The 23,769-nt window shown below is 46.1% G+C and overlaps 2 protein-coding genes across 2 annotated transcripts in view; one reads left to right on the top strand and one right to left on the bottom strand.

Moving 5' to 3' along the window:
- The window catches only part of MTHFR (methylenetetrahydrofolate reductase), an 80,907-nt gene extending 62,245 nt beyond the window's left edge, over nucleotides 1-18,662 (bottom strand). The window contains exon 1 of the mRNA XM_086921296.1: nucleotides 18,492-18,662. The gene's annotated coding sequence lies outside the window, so the exon portion shown is untranslated. The remainder of the gene's footprint in view (nucleotides 1-18,491) is intronic.
- A 590-nt stretch (nucleotides 18,663-19,252) lies between these two features.
- The window catches only part of CLCN6 (Cl-/H+ antiporter 6), a 246,608-nt gene continuing 242,091 nt past the window's right edge, over nucleotides 19,253-23,769 (top strand). The window contains exon 1 of the mRNA XM_086921292.1: nucleotides 19,253-19,363. Coding sequence (XP_086777418.1) covers nucleotides 19,295-19,363 — 69 coding nt within the window. The 5' untranslated portion in view covers nucleotides 19,253-19,294. The remainder of the gene's footprint in view (nucleotides 19,364-23,769) is intronic.

The raw sequence follows: 23,769 nt of genomic DNA, 5'->3' as shown, positions 1-23,769 counted from the left end.
CAGCTGAGTGTCGACTGTCACTCAAGCTGCAGCAGCCCAGCCAGCCCCACCCCCCTGCGCAATCCCGATTGAGTCGGGTGTGTCCCACTCCCGGCGGATTCCCGGCCGGTAGCGCTGATAATTACACAGAGGTAATTAATGCCAAAAATACCACGGTGCGTCCATGTGGCTTAGTGGGGCTACGCCCCTACGCCCCAATGGACGCACCGCTGCTGCCCTATTCCGTTAGTGGACAAAAGCTGCTTAAAAACAAGCATTTACAATGCAATGGTCTCGGCATCATTAAAAGTAGAGCTATTGGTATTGCTCATGAAATTTCTTTTTTTTCCCTTAAATCATAAATAACAGCACTCTGCACTCAACAGCACACACCACTCTGCACCTGCACTCACTGCTCTGCACACTCACTCTGCACTCACTACTCTGGACTCACTAGTCTGCATTCTGCACTCACTACTCTGCACTCACTACTCTGCACTCACTACTCTGCATTCTGCACTCACTAGTCTGCATACTCACTAGTCTGCATACTCACTAGTCTGCATACTCACTAGTCTGCATACTCACTAGTCTGCATACTCACTAGTCTGCATACTCACTAGTCTGCATACTCACCAGTCTGCATACTCACCACTCTGCACTCACCACTCTGCACTCACCACTCTGCACTCACCACTCTGCACTCACCACTCTGCACTCACCACTCTGCACTCACCACTCTGCACTCACCACTCTGCACTCACCACTCTGCACTCACCACTCTGCACTCACCACTCTACACACTCACTACTCTACACACTCACTACTCTACACTCACTACTCTACACTCACTACTCTACACTCACTACTCTACACTCACTACTCTACACTCACTACTCTGCACTCACTACTCTGCACTCACTACTCTGCACTCACTACTCTGCACTCACTACTCTGCACACTCACTACTCTGCACTCACTACTCTGCACACTCACTACTCTGCACTCACTACTCTGCACTCACTACTCTGCACTCACCACTCTGCACTCACCACTCTGCACTCACCACTCTGCACTCACCACTCTGCACTCACCACTCTGCACTCACCACTCTGCACACTCACTATTCTACACACTCACTCACTCTGCACTCAATACTCTGCACTCACTACTCTGCACACTCACTACTCTACACTCACTCTGCACTCACTACTCTGCACACTCACTACTCTGCACACTCACTACTCTGCACTCACTACTCTGCACTCACTACTCTGCACTCACTACTCTGCACTCACTACTCTGCACTCACTACTCTGCACTCTGCACTCACTACTCTGCACTCACTACTCTGCACTCTGCACTCACTACTCTGCACTCTGCACACTCACTCTGCACTCACACTCTGCAAAGCGCGTCGATTATAATATTTTTTCATGAACTTCCTTTAAAACACACCTTTCTGCAGTGTTGTGTCTCCATTGGCGCACGCACCGGAAGTCAGGCAATATCGCATGTGACGGGGGCGGGGCGGCGTCCGGACCGGAAAAGGAGGCAGGCGGACTAAATGCGTATCGCGGCCCGGGCAAACGAACGGTCCGTGAATGATTACGCTGCCCGTTGGAGACTCCTGGAAACATTTCCCAGGTAAGAGAAGCATTATGCCCCCCAAATAGTCTGAACATCTGCAGACAGGGATGCGTAGACAGCGTGTACACTTGTTCACAGCCTCACACTTTGTATAACTTTTAGAGAGCTACGCCGAGATAGAGCGTAAACGATCGGCAACATCATTTCACCTACACCTTTGGTGTGCTGCAGCTAGACAAAAGAGTAAAGTCTAAGAAAAAACAGAGATGAGCTCCTTCCTCATACTGTTTTTACAGAAGATTTGTAGCCAAGCAACCCTCTTGGTGTACGGTAGGTAGATTGCAGACACTGAAAAATGAGTAAGGACTAATAAAAACAAACAGAGAGTTGCTCCTTCCTCATAGAGTTTTTACAGACTATTTGTAGCCAAGCAAAGCCCATGTTCGTAGCATTGTTTAAAAAACCACAGCGCGATCCTGTAATCAAAGTGCCTGGCCATAGTGTCTTCAATAATTATTAATTCTGGTGAACTTGTGTGTGTGTCTGTGTGCGATGGGGGAGGGGGGGGAGCACTTGTGTGTGTGTGTGTGGGCGTGTGTATGTGTGGGGGGGTGTCTGTATGTGCGTGCGTGCATGGGCGCTCGTGTGTGTGTGTGTGTCTGTGTGAATGCACGACAGCAGCTGCCCACAGCGAGCGCGTTCGCGTGCGCATTTCAAATCGCCTCCAAGGCGATGCGCGGCCAGGAGTGTCTCCTGGGAAGCACACACGCCGACAATAGGTTCTCGGCGAGAACGCGCTTCCGCGCGCTTAGCCGAGACATAAAAAGCACCTTTCTCGCTTTGGAAAGCAAATACCAAATCGGAGGGCTGCTGTCCCAGACAGACGTCCATCGTGCATTGACAGCCACACCTTTGTGGGGGGAAAAGTGTGGGGGGGGGAGGAGGGAGGGTAGGGTTGGGAGCAGTTTGTGTGAGAGGTGGGGGCAAATTGCCACCTAACTAATTAAATTCATTAGCAAGTCGTTTTGAGACCCTCTACAAGAAGCCACTTTGTGATGAGACCTATTAGTACGTAAGTGGATTTCAATTTTAATTCCCATGCCCCAAAAAGTTGGCGAGGAAATTGCACATCCCTGCTTTGCAAGGGGGTATGATAATGCAAGCATTTTATTTCATGATACGCCCCTGAGAACTCTCACTGGCGTGCACTGTGAAAGGAGGCTATTTAGGAGGGGGCTTAATGGGACGACCAATGAGTTTCCTACTAACATAGCCAGAATGGGAACGAGCTGAAGGCGGGAGCTTGACGACGTGCCCTAGGGGCACTGCCCCTTTTCAGGAAATGTGTGGGTGGAATGCAGTGTCCAGTAAAGGCATGGGGTTTCCTATATGTGCTGAAATTATGACATCTAACGGGGAATATGTGACGTTATTCCGCAAACTATAATCCCGCACACCATGACTCCGCATTTATTACAACGCATGAGCCATTACTCCGCAATACTATCACTCCTCAATCTTTTACCCCGCATATAACTTTACCATGCATGCCTTTACAACGCAAAGGCATGTGAGGTGAAGTTATAAACTTAGTAAATGTACTTACCACATATATATATATATACATACATATACATATATATATATATATATATAAACAATCACCAGAATGGGTTCTGCTGGGGTCCTGCTCCCGTCGTCAGGTGGCGCGTTGATAGGCGAACCCAAAATGCCGCAAATTAATTGTCAATCCACAGGTTGCATGTAAGCAAACGCGCACTCGGCAATATGTCTGCTTAAAGAGTTTTTTTCCTCACACAAACGTTACGCGTTTCGACACTAAGTGTGTCTTGATCACACGTTAACCAGCAAAACAAAGATGCTTGTATTAAATAAACATTGACAATGGACTTAGTTCAACAACATAGAGAAAGTACACGTAGTTGAGGCTCGTTGGTGACAGAGGTAAATACGAGTGCCATCTTTGAATGTATACAATAACATCACATTTCTATATGTAATAATCATGTAAAGATGCATTTGCAACCACACGAATATGTCCAACAGAACGTAGATAGGCAAAAGAAATACTGATAAGTCCTTTCTAGCTCTGTCTGTAAAAGCATTTAAATCAAGACACCTCGAGCGGTCCCCCTGGGGTACAAAACATGAGTGCTGCACGATGTCTGATTTAACGGCAATCTATCTAAGGTCTAGTGCCTAATGGTGAAGAGATTGCATGCGTTTAATTGCTAATAGCGGTAGGTATCTATCTCACAGAACAGTGCCGTTGTGGAAAGAAAACTGAACGTGCCAGATTACAAAACCACATCAAAATTAAGCAGAAATACTTTGCTCTAGGTTTACATGAGGTCCTATGTAGCGTAAGCCACACGGGCAGACTAGACAGTAAACTACAAACTGGGAGCTGCACGTGATAAAGTGCTTGATCGGCACTTTATTACCGGTGTCAGGTATGTCATATGATAACACCCGTCTGCTACCACTGCAAGCCTTGCAGTGGCCGCAAGGGAAGAAGTCCGCCATTCTCTTCAAGGAATTAGTTTTAGGTGTCAGTTTGTCTAGATGACTCGAGACAAGCATGTCACTGAGTGACCTAGCCCTGCTGAAAGTGATTAAGGGATGAGCAGGTAAGTCATCCGCAAGTACACTGTCCGTTTTTAAGATGTGCCAGTTCTTATTAAGCATGGCTTTCAGATCCCTTGCTCCCTTGGAATATGGAGTGATGAGTCTGAATTTACCGTTTTCCTTGTTTGATTTTCTATTCCTGCCCACAATAGGATCGTTAGTATACATATATATATATATACATACATATACATACATATATATACCTGAGAGGTTGAAATAAATCTCCCTTACTGCAGCCTTCTGGGTCCGTGTCTTCATTTCTGCAGGAGTGTGCTGATTGAAGATTTTTGTTTATACATATATATATATATATACACATACATATATATATACATACATATATATACATACATATATATACACATACATATACACATACATATATATTACCTACTGGTGGTCGCCAGTAGGTATATATATATATATATATATATATATATATATATATAGTTAGGACCTAGTTACCATAGGAAATTCCGAACATTCTATTGGGAATAACTTTGGCGCTGATTGAGGGATCTTCCTGTAATTTTCCTTAAATTTGCCTCGCTGCGCTCCACTCCTTCCCTGAAAGTTTTGGGGGGATTCGTCAAGCGGGGGCCGAGAAAAAAGGGGGTCCCGAAACGTGTTTTCCCCATGTTAATTTCTATAGGGACATTCTGACAAGGCTACAGCTTGAACGGCTGAACGAAATTATACCAGATTTGGCAAAGTAGTAGGGACTGGTATGCAGCAGTGCCTTTTGCATGTTTGGTGTAAATCCCTCCAGTAGTTCTTGAGAAAATTGAATTTGAAAATTTTCAAATGGCATTTTCTATGGGACCTTTAGACACGGCTACAGCCCGAACGGCTGAACTGAATTACACCAAACTTGGCAAAATGGTAGGGACATGTATGCTGTAGTGCCTTTTCTATATTTGGTGAAAATCCCTCCAGTAGTGGTTGAGAAAATTGAATTTGATCAAATTATATATCTATATGCGCTCACCGTACGCGCACCGTACGCGTATGTGCGCGTACCCTTACGTGCGCGAGCAAGTTTCTGATTGGCTGGCAGTCGACTGTCAACATTCCAAACCAGGAAGTGTTGGTCACCATCTTGTTTTTCAGGAGAACTGAGGCACAAGAGAGCCCAAAACAAGAGTGGAAAACACGAAAAGGGGGCAGGGTAGAGACCCCCCAACCCTCTAGCCCTTCTCAGAGGGTCCCAAAAGGACCCCCAAGGGCAAAAAAAAAATCCCCCCAAAAAATCGCGGGGTACGCGCACCGTACACGTAGGGTATGCGTACCGTGCGCGTACACCGCAATTAAAAAAAAAAATGTTTTGCACTTGGTTGTCCTTCTGGGACCCCCTGAGAAGGGCTAGGGGGTCAGGGGGTCTCAACCCTGCCCCCTTTTCCACTCTTGTTTTGTGCTCTCTTGTGCCTCACTTCTCCTGAGAAACAAGATGGCTGCTCAGGTGGTCCCAGAAGGATAATAACATATATAAACGTTATCCGCTAATAGAATTAGCATTTACTAAACCTTTGAATTTTATTGAAAAAAAATATAGGTTTCACGCCCGATATAGTTAGGAATTAGCATTTAAAAAACCTTGCAAATTCACTGAAAGAACCATAGGTTTCAAGCCTTATATAGTTAGGAATTAGCATTTAAAAAACCATTGAAATTGCTCCTATATAGTTAGTTGTACTAACTATATTTCGCGCACCCGCAATCCACTGCTGTTTTTTAAGTGAATATCTATCTCTCTCTCTCTATATATATATATATATATATATATATATATATATATATATATATATATATATATAAATAAATGAAAAGAAATTGGAAAGCAGGCTATTCAGAAAGGAAACATCAGGAAATAGCTTGCTTCATTCCAATAGTTGCCTCCTAACCCACGCACACAAAGCACTTTACGATTTTGGACCTGAAGGCCTCAACACACGACTCTCCTTCCACACCCCTCCCGCCAACTAAGATCCTCCAACCAAGCGCTTGCTACCGTACCTCGCATCAAGAAATCCACCATGGGAGGTAGATCCTTCTCCTACCTCGCAGCTAAAACCTGGAACTCACTCCCCACTCACCTTCGTCTCACTCAGAACCACCTAGCATTCAGAAAGCAACTTAAAACTTGGATATTCGACAAGTAATTTCCCCACCCCTCCTCAAGCGCCTTGAGACCCTCCGGGTATGTAGTGCGCTATATAAATCTTTTGACTTGACTTGACCCTAGAAATTTAGTGAACAGTATTTCCTATGGGGAACTGTTACGTGCGAAACGTAACTGTAGCACGGAAGCTGGTTTCCTAGAAGAGATGGAGGTTATGTCCACACGTTTCAGGAGAAGAGGGTATCCAGAGAAGATTGTAAGACAGGCATGCAATAAAATCCAACTGGTAGATAGAAAAGAACTGCTAGTGGATAAAAGTGAGGATGCTGATATGAACCCGCCATTGCGCTTTATTACAACGTTCAGCAGCCAAGCATGGGAAGTGTGGCGTTGTTTAAAAAAGTTCTGGAGTGTGCTAAAAACAGATAATACCCTAAAAAAATGGATAGGCGATAATCCCAAGATTACCTATCGAAAATGCACAGCTCAAGGTGATCTGTTGTGTAGCAGTGAGATGCGGGACAAGAAAGAGAAAATATCAGTAAAAGGGTTCTATACGTGTAGGGCTTGTAAAGCCTGCAAGTATAGTAACAATGTGAAACAAATTGAGTTGTCCACACACCAAAAACCATTTGTGATAGATAAACACTTATCATGTAAATCGGACTATTGTGTATACGCCCTGATCTGCCCCTGCCCAAAAATGTATATAGGCAGCACCATACACGAAGTTAAGAAACGGGTCCTAGAGCATAGACGAGCTATCGTTAATGAGGAAAAGCAATACCCGATAGCTCGGCACTTTAAAGAGAAACACAACAAAAATGTAGATCTCCTGAAATTTTGTGCATTAGATCGAATTGTAAAGGATGAAAGAGGAGGGAATCGCCTTAAACTTAGACGTAGGGAATCTAAAATGATCATTAAGTACGAAACAAGTATCCTTTAGGATTGAATAAGGACGAAGAACTTGCGGTCCAATTAGGATAACTTGTTACACTGTTGTATTAACAAAAGTAGCCGGAAGTGATTTTATTTGTTTTGTTTGGTATAAAACTTTTAAGAAAACTATGAACTGATTACACGTAGATGTATATTTTATCATAGGAGACAGAGACACCAGCATCTGTAAAATGGAAATTATTAAGGAAGCCAGTTCGCCAGATACAACAGCCCACTGGGGCAGAATTGTACAGAATATTCATATTCAGTTGAAGTGCACGAATGGTTAATGAATTATGCCCACTGGGGCAGAATTGACAGTATAATGTGCAATAGTACTGGACCATCAGTTGATTAATTGGAAAAGAATGGAATTTTCCTTAATATTGAATCTCAGGTGTAAATATTATGAATTTTTACATTTGTTGTATTATTTGTCTGAATTAAATTCAAATAATGAGTTGCAATAACGTAGAACCAACCATCAGAAAGGAACAAACATTGCATTTCTATGAGTAATGAAATACTACAAAATGGCGCCTATGTTTCCTTACCTATTGATGTGGTGCGGTAGTCCTATGTTTATGTTGATTTTCTGTGATGTCCACACTTATGTTTTTTTATATATACTTTATTGAAACAAGGAAATAATGACCCGTGATCTAGGAGCTGGGCTTCAAAACGCGTCGGGCAGGATTGCTGATTTATGATTGAATAAACCCTTTCACATGCAAAACGGAGTTTAGGCTCGGTTCTTTTGTTCTTTTCACAAAGAAGTCCACGGAGGAGTTGGTGCAATATTGGGAGGTTTGCTACCTCACCGGAGCCCACATTCAATCAGAGGCAGAGGAATCGAGAAAAAAAATAAAAATAAAATATATATATATATATCTATATATATATATATATATATATATATCTCACCGCTCCTTAGCTCCCCTCTCCCAACCTACCCCTGAACCCTAAAAATACCCCTGAACCCCAAAACCCAAACCTAGCCCTGAACCCTAAAAATACCCCGGTACCCCAAAACCCAAACCTAGCCCTGAACCCTAAAAATACCCATGTACCCCAAAACGCAAACCTAGCCCTGAACCCTAAAAATACCCCTGTACCCCAAAACCCAAACCTAGCCCTGAACCCTAAAAATACCCCTGTACCCCTAACCCAAACCTAGCCCTGAACCCCAAAAACACCCCTGAACCCCCAAACTCAAACCTAGCCCTGAACCCTAAAAATACCCCTGTACCCCAAAACTCAAACCTAGCCCTGTACCCTAAAAATACCCCTGTAACCCAAAACCCAAACCTAGCCCTGAAGCCTAAAAATACCCATGTACCCTAATACCCAAACCTATCCCTTAACCCTTAAATACCCCTGTACCCATAACCCAAACCCACCCTTAATATACCCCATAACCCCTAAAACATATACCCCAACACCCGCAAACTAAAACCATATACTTACCTTACACTTAAATATTAAAAACATATGCTTTTACCATTCATGCTTTTACAACAAATTTCGTTGTAAAAGCATGCGTTGTAAAAGCATATAAGATGTAATGGCATGCGTTGTAATATTTTGCGGAGTAAAGGTACTTGCGTTGTAATGGTATGAGGAGTGAAAATTGCGGAGTGAAGGTGTTTTACCCTTTAAACCAGAACAGAGGTCTTCAAACTTTTGTAGGTTGAGCCCCCCCAGCTGATTTTTTTTAGATGTTGGGCCCCCCCACCACCTGACAGAAATGTCTGGACTCGACCGCCACGCGCACATTCCGGGCATATTCAGCGAATAACATTCAATACAATAAGAGTGCTTAGTAAACTGCAGGTTTGTGAGTAGGTGGGTGTGGTGAAATGACAAGAGGCTTATTACACAGCTCAAATGAATACATAATTCTTATTTATAAGCCTGCCTGTGTAATTTTAAAATAAACTTTCAGGGACATTTTAAGGATTTTGGGGCCTGTGGGCCAAATGTATTTTTGGGGCCCCTGTTCGGACCAGCTTTGATTTTATGATCAAGTCTCTGCTCTTTCATGCCTTCTTTGGTCAAATACTAAATGTGTGTACATCGGATATTCAGGGATAGTGATGTGTGTTTTCAGTATGTGACACAACAGCAGTTCACTAATATTACTGTAAATAATCTGTCACCACCTTCTATTTCTCATATGTGAGGTCATGTATTGATCTAAAATAAACTTTTTATATGGAAGTCGCATGACGCATAAACACATTTTGTCTGTAAAATTTATGTAATAGACTTTTACACATTAAAAAGGAATGGTTGAAAAACGATGTTTACAACATTGTGTTTTAAAATGATTCAAGGTCATGAGGCAAGACTGTAGAATAGAGCTGGCACTTTCAGTCTCCCCCACCCAACCCCTTTATTTATTTATGCATTTTTATATAGCGCAGACTTTACCCGAAGGGGTCAGAGCGCTTCACAATAGGAACAGAACTGATACATGAGAGAACATTACAAGTGAACAAATTACAAAAGCAAACGCTAAATTACATGAAGCAAAAGTGACTATCATGAGCAAACAAATACAAGAGAAAGTAAAGGGAGCATTATGTCTCTGGAAACTTTGTCTCCGTTCTGGGAAGAGCTAACTCTCCCAGGAGGGGGTTAATTCACAGAGCTGACATGCTTCAGGTGCAGTGGGAGGCGAGGGGTCTCCTCTGCTAAAAACCAAAAGCGTATCTCACTGCAGCTGAAGCTGTCAGCTCTGTGATTAACCCCCTCCTGGGAGAGTTAACATAACAAAAGAACGGGCACCTCCTGCGCTATCGATCTCCCCTCCCTCCCCCTTCCACATGGAGTCCGGAGTGCTTCAAGAAGACTTGCACGGACAGACAGACGACTGCAGGGCACAAAGGTCAAATTGAAGTGGAGTGCGCGCCCCCCCTGGGAAGGTGTCGCGCCCCCCCAGTGGGGCGCGCCCCACTGATTGAAGAACACTGTTTTAAACAAATGCGATTATCCAAAACACTTTGACGTTTCAGTGAATTGTTGTTCGACTGTGTTCTTGCTCATCTGCCAATTACTGCCTGTCTTTTCCTACAGGGCACAAATTAAGAATACCCGTAACAATGCACAGCTCACAGCTCTAGGGCCGTTTCGCATTTATGGCCACCCAGGGCTTTCCATTCACCCTTCGGCACAGAGGCTGTATCCATAACAGCCAGACACCGACAACATAAACATAACAAGCACGAAAAAAAAAAAGAAAGCAAGGCACATTAAAACAAGCAAGGCCGAAGCGACCCGCGTTCAAAATGACAAAGAAAGAGTGCTTTCTGACATATAAAGGAGAGCATGTAACTATGCGAGTACATAATCCAGTCCGGGTGGGCGGGGCCAAAAGTGGACAGGGCAGTAACAAGGAGGGACTAAGAAGCCTCCTTTTCAATCGTGAGCCAGCGTTTAGCATGGAGGATGATGCCAGCGAATGAAAGAGGGGCAGGGCTTTAAGTCCGCTTCTGAAACCGTATTGATTCCAAGAAGCCCTTGCAGAGCGAGCAGCGCATGCGCACTGCAATGCCAGCGAGACCTAAAATATAGATTCAAAGAATTTGAGGATCCAACAACCAAAGTGTTGGGGGTTAGGACCTAGCACCATTTCTAGATACTCATCAGCACCTTCAAGGAAATTCACCCTTCAGAGAAAATCACTGCTGGTTTATGAGAGATGGTTCATTTTTAGGTTTCGCTGGGGAACGGAGCCTTTAGGCTCCGCCTCCAGAGAAATCTCTTGATTACAGTAAGGACTCTGGAATACGCCCCCCTGTCCCATTGGCTAGCTCCATAAATGGAGGCTAGCCATTGGAACAGAGAGGCGTCCGTCATGGCCGGAGGAGACTCGGGGGCGTTCCCGAGATTCTTTGGCTTTTGGCGACGTCACGCGACGTCAGCCAAAAGCCGGGAACGCCCCCGAATCTGGTCCGGCATTGCCGGCACTTCTGCGTCTCTCCTCCCCCCTTTCCCGCCCCCTGGGTTTATTTTCGTCATTCGACCACGGCCGCTGGAAGAAGTACAGGTGAGTGCTTTGTTTTTCTTGCCTTCCTGCCCCCCCTTCCACCTGTCCTTGTGCCCGTTCCCACACCCTCCCGCTGGAAGTCCATGGGAGTGCCTTGCCGTTCCCGCCCCCCCTCGCCCACCCGGCATCTGGACCGTTTTGTGGCGGACTTGTGGGCCGATCGAGTGCCCACCTCGATTGATGGTTATCTTTAAAGAGCCGGTGCCCACCCGGCATTTGCCCGATAAAATCAGCCCCCGCCTGCCTGCCTAAGGAGAAGGGCCGCTGCGATGCCCGCAGCGACCCGGAAGTGGTTGGCCGGAAGTGCCCGCCCCCGCAGCCCGGGGGGAAGAAAGAAGAAGCCTGGCGGCCGGTTTGCAGGGCTCCCGTGATGCGAGGGAGCCCTGCTGCATCTAGGAGAGCCCAGGAGGAGAGGAACCCCGCCCGCGGCCCCAAAGCGACCGCCGGAGGAGTGCTGCAGGGAGCAAGGCTCCCGTGTGAGGAGGTTAGCCCCGCCCGCCAGAAGACAGCCGGTGAGTGCGGGTGCTTTCTAAGAGAGGGGGGGGGGGGCTGTACTTGTAAATGCTTGTTTCTAATAGTGCGGGTCCAGGGCACAGGAGGCTGTTGAGCATATTTGCTTGTTTGTTGTAGAAGTTGCTTTCTCGGGTCTTATGCAAATGTTCCTCCAAACCTCGTGGTAGTAGTAACACACATGTAACTCTTTCTCACCGATGTGACTAGTTTCCTATGGCGCGGACCAGGTATTTTATTTAATTTCGGTCAACATTACATAAGGTAGCAGAAGTGAGGTGCAAAATTGCACTCCCCGACAAGCGATAAACACGACATTTGCATCAGTCGGTCCAACAATGCGATGCCAACTTAAGTCCGTCTATGCAAATTTCGTGTTTGCTGTGGTCTCTCAGTGCCAACTGGCATTGAACTGGGGCCGAATTATGCAATCTTCTTCGTGTTTCATTACCTAGCTCACAATGATGTTTATCTTCGAACCTCGGAAGCATGAAATGCTAAGTTTACCTACCATTTTTTTAACCTTTAACCTGTACCATGCGCACATCACTGCAGCCGGCACTCCACCAACTTAGTTATGTTGCTTGAATTTATCTTGAATTATACTGTTGAAAGAACAGGCTCGTCGTGTAAAATAACTTCTCGTTTAATCTGATTTTATATGCAGATTCTCACCAGTGGCGCTTTCTTTGATGCCCTGTTACACTCACTCCCTGTTCTGCCTTTTGCTACGAGTTTTGGCATTATTTGTCTGTGCCATTGAATGGCTGGTGCCTCTGCACACTTTTATGTACTGATTGACCTAATCATGGAAGATGTGGTGTCCTTGCATTCTTTGTGTGCTGTACTGCTACACAGTTAAATGACTGGTGCACTTCACCCCTAGGGGGATATTTGAGTGTACCGCTGATTGATTGTTGCTCCATCATATCATTATGTGTTATGTGGCTGTACCATTGGGTGATTGGTGTGCTTCCTACACATCAGTGAGGTATGTTATTGCACCATTCATTGGTTGGTGCCCAGCAGCTCCTTATGTGTAATTTGATTGCACCAATGACAGACTGATGTTTCTGCTACACCTTCCACACAGCCTCAAAGTACCAATACTCTCACATCTCTGACGTTCCGTCCATTTGGATCAAAAAATGATCTGTTCTTTATATCCACGTCACTCGGCCATTATCATACTCTCCCTGGGTCGGACTGGACTACAGGGCAATCACACAGCATCCCATGGGCTGGCCTGACAGATCAGAGTATGCACCAGATTTTTGGCTATTTGTGGGCCCGTTTTATGGTCTGCTGAGCCTGTTTTTACTGTTGATTCTACTAATATTAAAACATACATTGGCTGAAGCAAGCGAATATCCACACAGCATTCCAACCTTGCAAAACATGTGTGCAGCCTGTCTTTACAAGTTTAAAACTGCTTCAATTTGCAAACATGAGCCACTTTTTTAGCTGTCTAAATCGCTAAATGAGGCCACTTTTATTTTGGTGCCCGGCCCATTTTCAGTAACAGTCAGACCCTGTATCCTCCCGTTGCCCCCTACATATAAGGCCGTGTGTGCGAGGCTTGAAAATGCACATAAAGTGCTTCGGAGGGGGTGGGGCGGGTGCACGTTTCGGAGTTCGAGACGGGGACTGTTCTTGGAAGGGGTCCCTGTGAATGTGTGGAGGGCCTTTGACAGTCACTTTCTTGGGGCCACAGGCATTGCACACTCTGCCCTAGCAGTCCACCCACTCAAGCTTTCTTCCAAACTGTCCTTGTGCAGCTGGGGAGGGGTTCCGTTGCCATTGTTCCCGCACTTTTAACTGGGGAATCTTCAGCCTTTCCCAACGTGCTGCCTGTCTAGCAAAGGTGCCTCCACACATCGCCGTGGCTATGAAGCGCTACAGAAATATTGCTTAAAAGCAATAACATACGGCATATTTCTGGAATATGTATGTGGATACTGAGGGATGAGTTCATTTATCTAAAAATGCCAATTCAGAGATCTGCCAGACTCAGAAAACAACACAAAAACATGCAATAAATAGAAGACAAACAGATTTGCACAAACATTTTTATTTTTTCATGCTGCCCTGTTGGCACATTCAGCTCGCGCGCTGTACACCTGCACTTCCAATTGCCTGTAACAAAATTGGTTTGTCTTACCAGTTAAAGGCAGTTCCACTGTGTCCAGCCTCACAGAACTTTATCGCTGCCCATAAACCCTGAAAGGATTTTTCAAAATGCCTCCTCGCGCAGCAATGCTTTGCGTCATGGCCAGGGAGAGCCAAGGCCGATATTGCCAGCACAATCCCCTGGAACTTAATTTAGAAGGATAGGATCTCAAGAGAGAGAGAGAGCTTTAAATTCACACATCTCCCCTGGCAACCCTCACCACTTTCCAAGCTCACCCTCCTCTGCTGACCTCATCTGCTGTGACAGATGTGAGGATGTGGAGGGGCTGAAAGAAGACGTCCCAATCAATAACGTGGAGCGACAGAGGCATCGCTGTACTTGGTCCACTCCCAGAAAAGCTAAATCTTCTCTAAACTTGTGTAACCAGGGACGGATCAGAAACGGCAGCGTAGTAAGTAACAAGACACACCAAGCAGCAGCCAGAAATGCATAATAAGTGTGGAACTATTCTGCATTCGTGTTATTAATAAATAATGCATGTTACACAATTCAATCTAGATTATAAACACAATTTGATGCCATTAATAATTCATAATCACTCAGCACCCTATTAATTATTTTCTATGTGCTCCTTTACTGTACATGACTTTTCATTCCTCTGCATTTGTCAATGTGAATACTGTAATTTTCAAAAATCGAAGGTTTCTGACTTGTTTCTTCGTGAAACATTGCTTAATTTTCATAAGTGTGTGAATGTAGCTATTACGCTTTTAGAAACAGTGATTGGACGGTCCCGCCTGCCAATGCAGAGCCGTCATTGGATGGAGTAGACCCATGAACAGCAGCTTTCAAAAATAGAGGTGGGCAGATGGGCACATTCATAGAGAACCAAGCCAGTATGGAGCCAGAGCTCTGGCTTGTTATTAACTTCTACCGTGGGAGTGTAGTAGCTGTGTGTGTGGGGAGCTCTGTGTGTGTGGGGGGCTCTGTGTGTGTGTGTGGGGGGGCTCTGTGTGTGTGGGGGGGCTTTGTGTGTGTGTGTGGGTCTGTGTGTTTGTGTGTGGCATTTGCGAGAGATTACGCTATTGGCATTGTAAATGACAATGCCATTTATTTATCTGTTTTCAAAACCAACACATAAATACAAATTTTGTCATTTACAATGACAATAGCTCTAACTTTTCCAAAGGCGAAACCATTGCATTGTAAATGCTTGTTCTGAATCTAATGGCATTCCCAATGGCCACGATTTGGCTCTTTGGAATATTTTAGACCAATTTCTGAGTTAAGGCAGTGTAAACAGAGGTAGTATAGTGCAGGAATTAATTAATTATGGCATTAATTAATGATAGCCCTATTAGCATGGTGAATACAAGGGGAGGTCTGAGCGAAGTATCTACATATGGTAGCGACAAGACCTTGGTTACATATTTGCTGATGTAGCTGTGTAAAACAAAAGCCTACTCACCGAAGCTATTCAAAATGTTACTAAATGTTGTATATAAATCCCATGTTATGGTCAGAAAAACTGGTGGTTTTAAAACAGATTTTAGCTTGCATGCTAAATACCCATCAGCTGCTTTAGGCCACCCACCATCCAATGTTATATAGACACCATTCCACTTCAACACAATGTTCTTCGTCTTCATTGATTCTGGAGTAGGAATCTGGATGGATCTCAATTACACAGTAAGTGCTTACACTGTAAATATGGCACAGACCTACGTTCGACAAGCTGTTGTAGAGTTGTTAGATTTGGTAGTGTAATTAAGATGGATCTTTAAATGTTTCTACTAATGAAGGTCGACTAAGTAATTGATGAACTACTCTTAGTATATTTTCAGTGTAAATGACTACTCTTTGGATCCTGCAAGAAGGAGCAGTGACAGGCCGAGGACTGTGGATGAAGAGGACATATGCAGAGGGGATAAGAAGAGAAGAGAGGGTTTCGGATAAGGAAGTGAAACCGATTACGCCTGCATGTGATGGTGGCTCAGTAGAGATGGAAGGCCTCTCAATGAAACAGCAGAAAAAGAGGGCATCTCAATGGCAGAAGGAGGCAGAAAGTTGCCCCTAAAGAGGGGAACAAGGTGGATGCCTTTCAATTGGGTGATAGGAAGCCTCTGAACACGGACTGAGGCAGCAGATGACCTCTGAGCAGGGAGGAGGCGGGTTACGCCTGAGGAGGGGAAGGGGGCTGACAAAGGAGGGTTGTGGTGACCGATTGTGATATTTGCCAGAGACCGAAGAGAACGGCTGAATGTGCCACCTGGATTTAAATATGGTACCTGCCGGAGGCATGAATTTGGTGTCCATGGGGGCACTGAATTTTGGATCTGCCAGGATATTATAGGAAAGGACGAATGCATCATCTGCTAGGGGAGGGATGAATGTGCTGACAGGGGAATGTTTTTGGAATCATCTGTCGGGAATTATTGTGGTATATGTTATGGGGAGTATGAATGCAGCATCTGCCATGGATAAGAATTATGTTTCTGTTGGCTGGTGGGTTTGGGCCCGGGTGAAGAATGAAGATACAAAGAGAGGGAAATGGATAAAGCATCTGTGTGTAAGCGGAAATTTGGTTTCTGCTACAGGGAATACATCCTGGGGGCGGGGAGATGATATCTGCAGCATCTGCCACGGGAATGAATGTGACATCTGCCATGGGACCAATTAGATTTTTTGGGGCAGAAAGAATTCAGTGCCTGCCAGGGGAATGAATGCGGAGCCTGCCAGGAGAAGGAATGCCGTCTGCCAGGAGAAGGAATGCAGAGTCTGCCAGGAGAAGGGATGCAGAGTCTGCCAGGAGAAGGGATGCAGAGTCTGCCAGGAGAAGGAATGCAGAGTCTGCCAGGAGAAGGAATGCAGAGTCTGCCAGGAGAAGGGATGCAGAGTCTGCCAGGAGAAGGAATGCAGAGTCTGCCAGGAGAAGGAATGCAGAGTCTGCCAGGAGAAGGGATGCAGAGTCTACCAGGAGAAGGGATGCAGGGTCTGCCAGGAGAAGGGATGCAGGGTCTGCCAGGAGAAAGGGTGCAGGGTCTGCCAGGAGTAGGGTGCAGGGTCTGCCAGGAGAAGGGATGCAGGGTCTGCCAGGAGAAGGGATGCAGAGTCTGCCTGGTGAAGGGATGCAGGGTCTGCCAGGTGAAGGGATGCAGAGTCTGCCTGGTGAAGGGATGCAGAGTCTGCCTGGAGAAGGGATGCAGAGTCTGCCAGGAGAAGGAATGCAGAGTCTGCCAGGAGAAGGAATGCAGAGTCTGCCAGGAGAAGGGATGCAGAGTCTGCCAGGAGAAGGAATGCAGAGTCTGCCAGGAGAAGGAATGCAGAGTCTGCCAGGAGAAGGGATGCAGAGTCTACCAGGAGAAGGGATGCAGGGTCTGCCAGGAGAAGGGATGCAGGGTCTGCCAGGAGAAAGGGTGCAGGGTCTGCCAGGAGTAGGGTGCAGGGTCTGCCAGGAGAAGGGATGCAGGGTCTGCCAGGAGAAGGGATGCAGGGTCTGCCAGGAGAAGGGATGCAGAGTCTGCCTGGTGAAGGGATGCAGGGTCTGCCAGGTGAAGGGATGCAGAGTCTGCCTGGTGAAGGGATGCAGAGTCTGCCTGGGGGAGGTATGCAGAGTCTGCCTGGGGAAGGTATGCAGAGTCTGCCTGGGGAAGGTCTGCAGAGTCTGTCTGGGGAAGGTCTGCAGAGTCTGCCAGGGGAAGGTCTGCAGGGTGAGCTGCAGCATGGGGAAATTTGCAGTAAAAAGAGGAACCGTGGCAAATGCAGTAGGAACTGTATTAAGAAGGAACTGCACAAACATGCGTGCTTTTCAGTGCTTGTTCGCAGCTGGGAAATGCAGTGATTTGGAGGTCATAAATTTGAATCCAAGCACGACCAAGTGAACCTTGCATCATTCGGAGGTCAGTGAATAGAGTACCATTAAATTGGGTAATACTAACATATTTTATTTACAGTGGCGAGGAATGGCATAACTATGGTACGAAGAACAATACAAAATATCATCATAATTGTTGATTGCGATCTCTGCAGAATACATTGGGAAGTCTAGTAGAGATCGAAGTATGTCTAGCATACAGGGTATCAGGGACCGGTGTGAGATCAAATGAGACTATTTGTTCAGAGTTGGGTATCTGAGCACCGATTGATACCCATTAAGGCATGTGTGCTTATTCGGGCACGTGTGAGGGTTGCAGATATCTATTGAGGAATTGTAGTGGGTATAAGTGCAAACATTTGGCAAAAGTACGGTTTGGAGAAAAACTAACAATCTTGAGGGTGCAAATTTAGGAGAGGGAAAGCTAAAAGAGATCTACTATGGGCTTTAAAAACAGGGAGCTGAAACCTAAATCTGGGGTGTTGCATGTACGTAGTGTGGGATGAAAGATTGGCAGGCACTGCTTGTTCGGCGAGCACGTGCGAGGTGCATGGCTACTTAGCAGTCAATAAAGGGGACTTTAGGTTTTGTGTGGAGGGTCACAGCTTATTACATACCCACTTTCACCATCACCCCTCCTTACCTTTCCTAGCACCCGCACTCACTCCCGGTACCACCTTTGGTGCCACTTGCGCTCTTCACTCCTCCTCCAACTTCTCTAGCGTCTGCTCCTCCTCCTGGCCTTCCTCGCACCTTCCCTTATCCCGCCCCACTTTCACATTTAGACTCTGCTGACGTTTGCAGCAGCGATATCTACAGACGGGGCAACGGGTTCACCAACCATCACGTGAGACTCATAGGGGGCGTGAGTACAAATATATTTACATAGTGATATTTGCATAATCGTAAAAATGGTGTTGGCTGCCTAATGCAAGATGGCCGTCAGCTATATTACTACCTGAACGTCAAAAAAAGACGGCCATTTTAGCTTTGAAGGTTTTCATCTGAAAACAGCGCTTGTTGCACGGTATACAATTGCGACAAGAAATATACTTTGTTAAAATACGTTTGAAGCAATGGCTCAATGTGTTTTTGTGTGTACGGCAACATGTATGAGTTAGTGCTTGATAAACTAACAGGTTAGGAATCATTCACAAGTCCTGAATTCAGATTCTAAACGTTAAGAATGGTGCCATAATTTTGTCTGTCCTTCTTTTCAGTGCTGACTATGTTCATTGATTAAATAAACGCTTTCGCTTTGGTGGCATCATAGCAGGCTCGTCCGCTAGTCCGAATCCTGTTTACCGGTACACGTGTTCATAGTCCCCATGGCAACCGTTGGTCCTTCTTCTGTGTTTATGCTAATTTGGTCTTGGCTCCGTATTGGTCACATGATGCTTGTAAACACGTGAGGAGTCACGTGATCTGTCAGTGGAAGCGGTGGAGATGGCGTGCTGCGGAGAATCCGGTTGTGGATGCTGTGGCGAGCGCGGGGGTCGTGCCCCCGAGGAACTGGTCAGTGAGATTTTTCGCTCATATGAGCAATATTCTGAATGGATGACGAAGGGATGGGGACTGAGGAAGAATTCTAATAAAGGGCTGTTTGGGTGTGTCCAACGAGGGGCCAGAATAATGGGAGAAGTTGAGTCAGAGGAAGAGTGACGATGTCGAGCAGTTGGGATGGGTCGGAGATGAAATGGGCTGCCGGTTAGGAGTCGAGGTACACCCGTGATTGGACCATGTGTAGCTGCTGCAAGGATGCATGGTCTAGATCTGGTAGGATGTGGAGAACAAGCGTGAATACAAGCTAATGTGAAAGTAAAGGGAGGAGTGGTGAGATGTACAATAATCTTCTGGTAGGATGTAGAGAACAAGCTGAATACACGTTAATGTGAAAATGAAGGGAGTGGTGAGATGTAAGTTACTGGTACAATGCATAGGGCGTATGTGAGTGCATGTAAACGGTCGGGACAATGCATGGGACAGACATGACCACGGAAGCTGCTTTAAAAACTGGGAGTGTTTGTGTACGCTGAGCTGCGCAGAATCATGCGATATGCACGTCACCAGCTAAAAGATTACATATCGGCTGCTGCGCTTTTATATGGGTATGCCAGCTTCTGAAACAATCGCGTCTTTACAGGCCGGGAGAATGGAGGCGATCGATACCTGAATCCGCCAGATATGCAATAGATGGCTGTCGAATGCGTATTAGTTGTCAGTGCAGAGGGTCCCTTGTTTGTCCATCAGTTTCTGAGGGTTTTCACACCATCTGTGGGGAAGTAAAGTAGACCTGTTTGTGGTCACCAGCAATCAGAATAATATACGGACAGATGTGCCCATATAGTGTGAAAGATAGCGTCCGACAGGTGTGCTTCAGCTGTTGATGTAATGCAATTGCGAAATATGCCGACATCAGCTGCTAAGCGGATGCATTTGATATATTTGTATACATCAACACTTGTAAGAAACCAGAATACGATGTGAGCACTGACTGAGAAATGGAAATGTTGGCACCATCAGTTTGTAGAATGCATGCGAAGTATACACGAGTCAGTTGTTAAGTAAGGAAGTGGGCTAACTGTTAACCAATCGAGTGTACATACTGGCGCTTAGCACCTGCCAAAATATTGCCGGTGACCGGTGTCTGCATCAGCTGCCATGGTAAATGGCGAGCAGATGTGTCTGTTTTCTACTTTGCTGAACAAATTAAGAATCCGATGTTTCGCAGGCAGTGTTTTGGAAGATGAATGTGTGCATATCACTCATCGGAAGAGTGCATTCGATAAACAAGCGCAGGTACAGTAGACTGTGCAGACATAACTGAACACTGGGAACCGATGATTGCACATAAACTGCTGGGAGAATGCTGGTGAAATAATTTTGCGCATTAGCTACTGGGAGAATGACTGCTGCAGATGTGCAAACAGCACCTGGAAGATGTGTGCGTAAAACGTCTGATAGAATACACGTACGAGTACGTTAGCTGAAAAGAGAAGTGGACAGATGTGTGCCTATTGATGATGACTTTCTATTAGCATTTGCATAAAGATAAGTATGGAGCTAATCTGTTGGAAGTTCATAGGGCCTATATGTGCTCACATCTACCAGTGGAATTGCCTTACGAATGCTGGTGACGTGAGCATATTTGCTGCAGGGAGGCTGATGGCGATAGACGCACACTCGTGAACACTTGAGCATTTGAATGGCATAAAATTGTCCCAAAGTATTCACAAGACATATTTGTGTACCTCAGCTGTGAGAATGGGATAACCAGGACTCTTGGTGGGATGGATAAGTGTAAGGGGGTGTCTCTAAATGGGGCGTGGCATATGTAATTGCTGGTCCAGCATAAGGCACATAGATTACATTTCTGTGATTCCCATAGTATGCCCCAACCAGTATTTTGGTGCCTCTCAGAGGTTTCCCTTATTGCAGATATCAGAACCCCATTCAGAGGGCCAGGGTGCGAGCAGTAACTATCGGGCCCAGCCACAGGCACTGAGGCAGCTTACTTCTGATACTATGGGTCCTGAGCTACTGGGCCAAGTACCTCTTCAACATTTGACTTCAAGTAGTAGTGTGGGGCAAACAGTCCAAGGCTTTTAGGGGAAGTGGGCGGGCGTGGTTGGAAGGTAGATGCAGGGGGGTGAACACAGGCACACAACTCAAAATACACACTGCAACAACAATTATTGATTGTCCAGTCACAGACTACTTCCGTTGCCCCCTGCAGTCAGGGCTCCAGTGTTTTTGTAGAACGCTCCTTGACTCCCACTTCTTCCTTGTTCTAGCTGTAATGGGTATTCTGCATTCACTAATTATGGCATTCAGTTGAAGCCCCACTAGTCTGAGTCCCACTCTGACCTGTATAAAAGTCACATGTCTTCCAGAGTCATCGCGCTATCTGGCATACCAGTTAGCCCATGGTTGACTGGACTGAAATTAGTCTTACCTGCGTCTGTAGGATGGGAGCGAGGAGGCCTCCTCCACGAGTGCTGGGGCGGCCGTGACTGTCTCTGGTAATTTCTTTGCATGAGGGCCAGGTGGGTTTCGCTCGGTGGACCTCAAGTACCTTGCTAAGGGAATCCACTCAACAGGATTTCCCACTGGACCTCGCTCCTAATGCTCTCCTCTCCCTTACAGGGCACACTGGTCTTAGCGAGCTGGCAGGCGCTGGTGCTCAAGGCTGCAAGACAGGTGGTGTTGTATTACCTGGGTGATCTCCCCTCACCCATCGTGGAGACTTGCAGGCCTTGCCCTCAGTCCTGGTCTTGCAAGCTTCTCTTCCTCTCAGTCTGGCTGCTTGACAGTTGATAATTTTTGGCCTCTTAAGCTCCCCTACTTGTAGCCCATTTTCTGACTCCAAATGTGATTTAGCGTCGGAGTCTTTGAGGTTTATGTTAGGGGGAGCTGCTTAATTTTGAAGTGCCCACTCTCCTGCCCTCTCATCCTCCAGAAACCAGCCTGTCACAGCAGGAGCCGACCCCAAAGCTGATAGCACCACTGCACAGGCCATGTGAGTGACCAGAACTTCAAACTTGGATGATAGCCACAGTGATATGTGTTTCAAAAGGTTAGGCCAGGGCCCTAGCCCTACTCTATATGATTCTATTTTCAGTGCCATCTCGTTCCTGTGATGTGCCCAGGCCCCTTGCATGTGACCTCCCTTTGACTCCAAGAGCATTCTCTGAAGTGCATTGGGGTAGTTTGGCTCTCCCTCTTTCCAGTGTGTCCCACCCAGCTTAAAGCAATGCAGCAATGCTCTCATTTCGCCTCATATTTCGCCATGCAGCCCTGGTTCTCCCAACATGGAACTCCGAGCCAGCCATGTATTGTACCATTTGCAGGCACATATACACCCAGCACATGCTTGTAACATAAATGTACTGCACAGCACTACACCCTTCCTCTATTGTACCACTCACTGGCCCACATACACCCATCATACACATATAACATAAACAAGCAGGAGCACACTTCCTTGACACACCAGCACCCAGTTCACTTAATCAATGAGTCAATCAGGATTTAATCACCCGATTGGGTATCCAGGTGCTTGAAGGTCCTGGAGATCTACTGGGGCCCACCAGGTCTTGAGGATCACTTTGAATTACAGAAGTGAGGTGATGATCCTGAGATGCATGAGGAGGCTGTTCCAGGTCTTTGCTGTGATGTTGGAGAAGGTGCATCCTCCACTTCTGCTTCAGGAGATGCAGAGAGTATGGGCAAGTGAAAGGGAGGCAGAGTGTAGTCTTCCTGGCGTTTGGTGAAAGTTTAGGTGGTGGTTAATGTATGCGGTCCTTGGTTGTGTAGAGCTTTGTGTGCATGGGTCAGCAGCTTGAATTGGCAGCTCTTCTGTACCGGGAGCCTGTGGTATTGCCTGAGGTGGGGTGTGATGTGGGTTTGTCAGGGAAGGGCAAGGATGAGTCTGGCTGCGTCGTTCTGTATGGTCTGTAAGAGGTGTGTGGCAATTTCCTCATAGAGTGCATTGCTGTGGTCCAGCTGGTGATGAGGGCCTGTGTCACGGTGTGTCTTGTGTGTAGAGGTAGCCACTTGAAGATCTTACGTAGTATGCGCAGAGTGAGGAAGCAGGCGGAGGAGATGGCGTTGATCTGTGATTTCATGGTGAGCTTGTTGTCAGTGATGATTCCAAGGTTTCTGGCATGGTCCGAGGGAGAGAGTGAGTGCGTGTCTCAGGGCCAACATTAGCCCTTCCATCCTCAGCTGCATTGTGGTAAATGCAATGCATAGTAACACTTACTTCCATTAAACAATATTTAATTTTCATCTTGGTTGGTACAGCCGGTGCTGCATATCTCTAGACATAAGCTCATGTTTCAACATTGGTGTCCTTCATCAGTAGAGAGTAACACATCCAGTTAGAGTTGCTGGTAATGTTACTCGGCAGTCTTTTAAGG

This window comes from Lissotriton vulgaris, chromosome 5 (genome assembly GCF_964263255.1).
Source record: "Lissotriton vulgaris chromosome 5, aLisVul1.2, whole genome shotgun sequence".
NCBI lineage: Eukaryota > Metazoa > Chordata > Amphibia > Caudata > Salamandridae > Lissotriton > Lissotriton vulgaris.
This window is presented reverse-complemented; position numbering and strand designations above follow the sequence as displayed.